Below are 8,412 nucleotides of genomic sequence, written 5' to 3' on the forward strand. Positions count from 1 at the left end.
TCAGCCGTGCGGATGATCTGCAGTGGGCACTGGGCTGGAGTTCTGCAGCCTGCGCTCTCAGCAGTTGATTCAAGAACACACCATAACCATGTACCCTTGCTCTTCCCCTAAGACATGAGCAAAAAAGACCATGGTCCTTTAGAGACGCAGAGACAAAGGCAAGAAGAGACCTCTCAAGGGAAGAATGACAAACAAAAGAGGAGAGGCAGAGGAAAGAAAACAGAGTAAATGAGCAAACAAGTTTGGGGAGAGTAAGGGGACGTACCTGAGCACAGGTACGGGGAGGTTAGCACTACTGCACTTGCATTCAGAACTTGTCTTTGCCTCTAACCACATACAGCTTTCATACATCCAGATAGATGCTAAGCAACGTGGATATTTTCACTGTTTGCCACAGTCCTAGCATCCCAGCTGCTGCACACCATGCCAGGGCCTTTGTAGAGCTGAAGTCAGCATAAAGGCAACAAGAGCTACAAAGGCAACACCAGTCCTGCCCTGTAAAACATCTCTCTGGGTTCACAAATGCCCAGTAACTTGTACATTCATATTGCTAGCTCTGCTGGAGCAGCTCTGGAAGCATCCTCCTTTCTAGCCCCACCCACCCTTTAAGAAACTTTTAGGAACTTAGTGTCTTTGAGACTCATTACCATCCATTGAATATGTCAAATCATGGTCAGGAGCAGAGGGCATAAGTCAGTCTGAGTTACCAAAAAGAAAAAGAACTTCATGTCCATCTAACTACAGCTTCATTATTCAGTTCTGAAGACAGCAGAGGTGTGCTCAGACTACGTCTGTGGTCTGGAATAAGCCCCAGAACATGCTGTAGTTTATAAAATCCCACATGAACAAACTACAATACAATACTAACTTGCTTTCAAAGTCTGAGCTGGAATGTCCTGCCTTTCTGGCTCCCTTGGCAGAGGTAGAAGTAGACATGTTCTTATACTTCTGGCACTTTGTGAAATACAGCCCTGCTGCTAGGGAAAGGAGAACAGTTTGGCTCTATGGCAGCTCTCCTGAAGGACCTGGAAATCCATGGACCCTGGTTTCCTCGATAACCCAGGCATTCCCCTGGAGCTCCAGAAGTTATCTCAGTCACCTGTTGGGTACAGCATAATGTCATTTTCCTCAATAACGGAAGTATTTAAAGTATTTTTTCTTGAAACACCATCTGTCCTGATAGCTGCTGTGCAGACCTCAGTCCCCTGTAATCATGCAAGTGTGGAAAGTCACACTGAAAAGGCAAAAAGCCATACATTTCCTTGAAAAATTTGCATGATCAGGCTTCACCTTCACATGACAAAGAGGAGGCAAGACTTCTCATGCATTGTACTCAACTTCAATCAGCTTCAGCACAGTGAAAGTTTTTGGACTGGCCTGACCCATGCAGGGCAGTCAGCCAGAGCCATCACAGCACTACTCGGCTCTGTCATAGAACAAGTACAGCCAAACGTGTTGCCCGAGCCTGGTGTAACAGAAGCAACTAAACTCTCGGGCTCTGGCACAAAAGTGCTTTTCAGACTGCCTCTATGGCAGCAGGCAGCTAGGTACCTCTCTTGGCAGGTACCTGAGCTGAGCCCATGGCAGATACAAGGTGATGCTAGAGACTTGATAACTCCCATCATTCACTACAATACCCAGTATCCTCTTATCTCCAGACTTCAATTTTTTTGCTTTCGTTTTTATGATAAAATCCTAGCACACTTACAAGAACAGTACTAAGACTCACATTATTCCCAGGGGGTGGGGGTGGCAAGAGGATTTCATAAAGCTAATGCAAACTTGCCTGTCATCTGTAACCTGCACAGCTAGAGGTCAACAGCTGCTGTCCCACATGCATACCACTCCTTACTTCTGTACATGCATGTGTTCAACATCTACAGCTGGCAAAGGCTCTGCTGGGGGACCACAGACCATCGAGAACATTTCTCTATCTCAGCTGATAGTCCCTGTCACTCCTTCAGGACTTACAGCTTGCTGCCACCTCCCAGTTTCCTGTAAGCACACTCTACAGAGGACTTCTTCCCATGCCAGCTATGGTACCATCAAGGAAGAAGTCAAAGGTACACACTTTACTGGCAACTGGCCTGCACTGCAGCCATCTCAGACAGAGCATGCACAACTTAGAACACAAACTCACCTTGCCAAAGCCTGTCTTGGCCCTCCACAACCACTTTTTCCTCAAGCAACTTCCTGTTGGAAAGCCAGTGTGCTGGTTTTGGCTGGAATAAAGTTAAATTTTCTTCACAGTAGCTAGTATCGGGCTGTGTTTTGGATTTGTGCTGAAAACAGTGCTGATAATGAAGGGATATTTTTCTTACTGCTGAGCAGTGCTTACACAGAGCCAAGGCCTTTTCTGCCTCTCACCCCACCCCACCAGCAAGTGGGCTGGGGGGGGGTTGGGGTGAGGGGGAGCACATGAACTTGGGAGGGGACACAGCCAGGACAGCTGATCCCAACAGACCCCCTAGGGATATTCCATCCCACATAAAGCTGGGGAAGGTTCAGAGTGATGGCATTTGTCTTCCCAAGTCACCGTTACGTGTGACGGAATCCTGCTCTCCTGGGGATGGCTGAACACCTGCCTGCCCTTGGGAAGCAGTGAATGAATTCCTTGTTTTGCTTTGCTTGAGTGCACAGCTTGTGCTTTCCCTATCAAACTGTCTTTATCTCAACACACACATTTTTTTTTTCACTTTCATCCTTCCATTTCTCTCCCCCATCCCACTGGTAGGGGAGTGAGTGAGCAGCTGCGTGGGGCTTGGCTGTCAGCTGGAGTTAAACCATGACAGCAGTTCACCTCCTTGTTGTATGATCATGGTGTCCTTACATGGTTGCTGGGGGTTAAAAAATCCTAAATTCAGCCATCAAAGTAAGCAGGACTTTTACTTTCAAAACTATTAATTTTCCTCCTGGTACCTTGGAAACAAGAAGCCTCAGGAAGGGTTCAAGGAAGACCCAACATATAATGCCCAGATTTTACAGCAGACATGAAACATATACTCCTAACTGACTCCGGGCCCTAGCTAATCAAAAGAAAACTCTTCCAGAAAAGATGTTGACTTACAGTGGGGTAGAAACATAACAGACTGAGAAAACAATGAAGCTCCCAATTCATCACACAAATGTAGGCAAATATTTAAAACTTACTGTAAAATAGGGCTCATGCTTATTTTACAGGGTAAACAGTGCTGGAAACGGGACTAATGTTTACATTTTATACCTTCAACAATAGTGTCTGCATACATGCAGGTACAAGGAAAGAACTGCCCATAGCTCAAAGATCCAGACTCACAGCACAGACATAATCAAAAAGGCTCGCTCTTTATTTTAAACATAAAAAGAAACATTTTACACAGCATTATTAGAACTATTTGGTACCTGCATTCCAGAATTGTGCCCAAAACTTGATTTTATAACTTTCAAGTGAAAACTAAAGAACAAAAATATCTTGCCCTTCTGCTATATGATGTTCAAGGTTGTTCTGGATCAAAATTCCAAGTGCCTGGAGGAATTTACCAGCTTAACCAGGAGATGTGGCAATGGAAACAGAGGAAGATCAATGTGAGCCCTTAGGATACTTTGACAATACCACAGGTTGCAGCAGGGAGGATATGGATGCTTGTACTACCCCTCAGGTGGCTTACTCTTCTGATACTCTGCAGGTTTAATACACAACCAGATGCACACACACCTCCACTCACACAAACCCTGGTCACACAGGAAATAATAATAATAAAAAACATGAAAAGTGACTTAGATTTTTTTTTCATTAGAGACAAGATTCACACTCTATTTGTAAAAAAGGGGATAATACAAAATTGGCACAAGTAGGAGACCTGGGGGCTCGGTCTAGCCCCTCAGCTTCTAGCCTTCCAACTACAGTAAATACAGGGTGGAATGGGATGCAGCATTGCCTTCCCATGGGCTGTCAGCAGTACAAGCTAGTGGCAAACTTCCTTCATGTGGAGTGATGAAGATGATTTGTTACAGGCCATGAAGGAAGGTCAGCATTAGATAAGGACATTGGGGATGTTTCACTAGAGGAGCAGGGAGCCCTGACCAAAATAACCCTGAGTTTTTTCCAGCAGGGAGGAAGTGTGCTATGTTATATGTTTGGGAAGAATTGGCAGTTCCCTGCTCATCTGTTCCCTACTTATTGCATTATGGTCATGATCCTCTCTCCCTAAAACTTAACCAAGAGCATACAGACAAGGAGTCAGTCTGCCTGGAAAAAAAGTGACTGATGTTGTGCTTGGAACTTCACCACCACTACCACCCTCTCAAGATGCCCTAGGCCTTCTGTGAAGAAAGCAGATGTTAATGCAGAAAGAAGCTGCTGATCAGCCAGGATCCCAAACATCAGAATAGTGTTTCTCAACATCCAAGGAAAAAGCAAGATTTAACTGCAGCAGCCAGATAGGAGAGGAAGAAAAATTCTTGCTGTCAAACTATTATCTGAGTGAATCATTTCCTGAACTCCCTTCCTTTGGAAAGCATTGCTACAGATTTCTGGACTTTCACAGTGGAAGCTAGAAAGTGCTTCTACCCTGTTCTTCAGGCAAGGCAGCTAAGCCTGCCTGCAACACAGGCCTTTTCAGAGCTCTTCCAGAGAGAAAAACATCAGGCCCGAAAGAAAAGTTGCTATAAATGTTCAGGCCAAACTCTGTCACAGGTTCATAGGTTTGGGTGTCCCAGTTTTGGAATACTACATGAAATGTCTAAAAGAGTCAAATAACAAGTTGCAAGCCCCAACTCTGCAAATCAAGTCCATTTTGAAGATGTTTCATATTCAGCTTGCAAAAAATCACTGGACACCTCTATGCATACATACACGACTGCATGTGTGTTCACATGCAGGAAGCAGAGCAGCCTTCTGGAAAATACCCTCACATCAGACTCAGAATAAAGATCACAATGTGAGACAGGAAAAAAGTCACATAAAGAAAACTTACCATAAAAAAGCCTTTGTAGCCCAGATACTAGACCTGCAGCTCCCCTGGAATATGCAGTGAGATGAGTTATTAGTGAAGCAGATTATCTAGTACATAAATGTCTAGACTGGCAACAGCACAGTGCAGCCACTACCTTCCATGGATGCTCTTCTTTAGCATCTTTTATCTTAAAAAAATCTGGAAAGGATTGAGCCTTGGCCTCAGCTTTGCATTTCTCACCCTTCCTGATGTGAATCAAACCCTGACTGTGAGATCAGATTGTGATGATGTCCCACTTCATTTGTTTATACACAGTATCTTTATTCTGACCTTTATTGCTTAAAACATCAGCTATGTTGGGAAGACAGAATTGCCTGGAAAAGATGCTGCTCCCACTCAGGAGCCAGGTCAGTGTATGTGGAAGACCAAAGCAGGACTTCTATACTATAGCACCAAGAAATAGTTCTGAAACCCATGGGGAAAGCCCTGCTGCAGGCCCATGCTCAAGATCAGGACCATTGGAACCTGAAGGATTCTTTCTGCCCTCTCAGGCTTGCTCCTATTCCTACCCTGAGCTGCACTGCAGCTACTGCAGATCTCAGACTCTGCTCACAGGTTCAAGTGTTACCACTATGTGATTGGCAGAAGCAGCACTGGAGTCTGGTCTGTGCATTTGGTAAAACATAGTTTACAAGTCTTCTCTAAACATGATCAGTTGGCCAACTGCAGACAAAGATCCATCTTATTCAGAAGTCACATCATTACCAGTGGGGCAAGGTCTCCCACCTCTGCTGAGGCCAGCAGAAGGCTGAGCACTTTGACCCTAGATATCACGTGCCCCTCTGTCACAAGCAGAACAAGGTCTCAGGCACAATGTGAGCAGCTGTAGTGGGGAGAAGAGAAGGTGAAAGGGTTAGAGAGAACGTGGCCACAGGCAGACATCCATCAAATGCTTGTCTGAGGATTGACTCTTCAGGGTTGCCAAGTTAGTCCCTATTCACCATAACTAAGACCTTTGAGCACTGAAAATAAAATAAAATATATTTAAAAGTGTCTCAAAGACCTCCACCGGGCAAGTTATGTTTCAGGATTAACTTCAACCTCTTGGTAAGCCAGAAAAGAGAAGGCATGCTGACAACCATAAGCCAATTCTTTGCTGGAACAGCCTCATGATGGCTCCAGCACAGGAAACTTCTCCAGCCTTCAACCCAACACAGAGAAGTCTCAGAGATACCAAGTTGGACAGAGAAAGAACAGGATGGTGTGATGGGGATAGAGGGGAAAGTAGGTTGGTTAATACAGTGAAAGTCTAACACTTCTACCAGCCCCTTTCCCATTCACCATCCTGCCTACTATGCTTTCACACAGGGACATCTTTCCAAAACCAAGAGCAGGGAAATAAAACCAACAAACAAACAAACAAAACCTTAACAAATTTTGTCACAGGGCCCCACTGAAAGAAGGCTCAACAGTTTGCACATTAGAAGGACATGATCCCTATGCAAAAAGTGCTGCTGGAAAAGGAGAACTCCCAAGTTGCTAAATAGGGCCTGAATGTTCTCAGGACATGACGTGTAACAAGGAGAAGCTTGAGGTCCAGGCTGAAATCAGAGAGCAAACGTTCTTTCTTGTCTGAGCCTGTGAGCAAGTGTCTCAGCACAGTCCAAGAGTCCTGTGAGTCTCTCTCGAAATGCAAGTGTGTCCTGCTCCCACACTCAGTCCATCTCCATCGACATTAGCCGACGACTCTCTCGTCTTGTTTCCTGCACTTCCTTCTTGCAGCACCAACGGGAGCTGCAGTAGCCAATAAGGCAGGATAAGAGTCCAATGACAGTGGCCAGACCGATGCCAATCAACAGAGGATACTTGAAAGCATTCAGAACTGAAAAAGGAAGGCAAAGTCATTAGATATCACTGAGAAATTCAGATTCCCCTTTATTTATTCTGGCCTGAAAAAGGAGAAAATCCCACATTATTCAGTCATGGGTACTTTAATTATTTCAGAAGGAAATTACACTAATTTTCCTTCTCAATTCCCATCTTCTCAGGTTTGAAAAAAGTGTCTCTTACTGAACTACCTTTTCTCTTTATCCTAAGTCTTCCTCTACCATTTCAAAGCCTCAGAGAGGCTAGAAGCACCAAAGAAGGCTTGGAGCAAAATAATAAAGTAGAGCTTGTTTCAAGAGGTACCCTGTTACCTGTTTCTCCAAACAAAAGTCTTGGATTGTTTCCCTACCAGAGGCAGAGTGTGGCTGCATTCTTTGTAATATATGTCTCCAAAAAAGCAAGAAGTGAACTCCTTTACACTTTGGATAATTAGAATGACTATATATTATTCACCCTGTCTTATCAGCCTTCAAAGTTGGTACCTAAAAATCTGATTTATAAGTACCTACTGTCATTTAAAAGGCAGTATGAGCTGTAAGGAGTTTGGAAAGTAGTTATAATAGTTATCTGCCCACTAGGATGAACAAAAGCTGCTCATTCATTTCAAGTTCAGGGAACTTGCAAAAATTATCTCTACTGGAGATATCAAGAAAGCAACTAGTTCAAAACCCTACCTGCATTCATTTTTCTCCTTAGCTATGTGTCAAATGCAGTAACCAGCATGCAACCTATGTCTCATGAAGTCTAGCAATGGTGGCAACTCAGGTGAGAAAGCAGACAAGGCATTAAGTGCAGGGAGAAACATCCTGTCATTAGGAAAGGGAGGAACGAGTCAGAGCTCTGACTTTCTTTTCTCAGCTTTGACAATAACCACAATGTGACTCTTAATTCAGCACACCCCATCTGCAAACCAAGGCTCCCTCCAGCAGGCAGCAGAAGGGTTAACACTTGGAGAGAATATTATACCTTGACTGAAACGTGCCCCAGCTATGCAAAACATCACCAAAACATCAGGAAAAAACCCACTCCAGTCTTAGGACTATCATCTATTCAGGCCTACCTAGTCTGAAGGATTAGAATCAGAAGTTACAAACAACAGAAAAGAATAACAAAATCAGAGGCAACTTTAAAAGTAGTTATGGGGAATGTTTGCCACAGAAAGACATAATAAGGTGTTAAAAAAATAAATTGAGTAACACGTTGCAAGCTCTTACCATCCATTTTTACAGACAGAAAGATGGGTTTTGCTTTGATGTCAGGTTCCCTTTGCCATACGCCAGTGGCAGATCGCACCCATGGGGTCACTATGCAGTAGTGGTTCCCAAAGTCATGGTCTTCACAGCCATGCACGCGGAGTCGGAATTCCAGCGGGCTGATTCTCTCCAGGCTGAGGTCACTGCTCCCGTTCCTCCTGCTTTGTGTCACAATCCCTCTCCGGTCCAGTGAGGCCAAGAAGATGGGCTCTCTGTCCAATGCAAAGGACCGCACAGCAAACCAGGAGACATCAAACGACATATCATCTGCATTTGTGGACAAAGAGGAATTTAGGGATATTGGTGAGCTCTGAAATGTATTCCTAGTGCCAATTCTC

At 44.4% G+C, this 8,412-nt stretch overlaps 1 protein-coding gene across 1 annotated transcript; it reads right to left on the minus strand.

The window, feature by feature from the left end:
• Window positions 1-6,526: 6,526 nt before the first annotated feature.
• On the minus strand, window positions 6,527-8,338 carry LOC103800930 (prostaglandin F2 receptor negative regulator-like). The gene is made up of 2 exons (XM_009073324.1): window positions 8,036-8,338; window positions 6,527-6,816 (listed from the first exon to the last, which is right to left on the minus strand). The coding sequence occupies exons 1-2, from the start codon at window positions 8,334-8,336 to the stop codon at window positions 6,650-6,652; spliced, it is 468 nt and encodes a 155-aa protein (XP_009071572.1). The 5' UTR covers window positions 8,337-8,338; the 3' UTR covers window positions 6,527-6,649.
• Between the last annotated feature and the right edge of the window lie 74 nt (window positions 8,339-8,412).

Source organism: Acanthisitta chloris, unplaced genomic scaffold (genome assembly GCF_000695815.1).
Source record: "Acanthisitta chloris isolate BGI_N310 unplaced genomic scaffold, ASM69581v1 scaffold41284, whole genome shotgun sequence".
NCBI classification, from domain to species: domain Eukaryota; kingdom Metazoa; phylum Chordata; class Aves; order Passeriformes; family Acanthisittidae; genus Acanthisitta; species Acanthisitta chloris.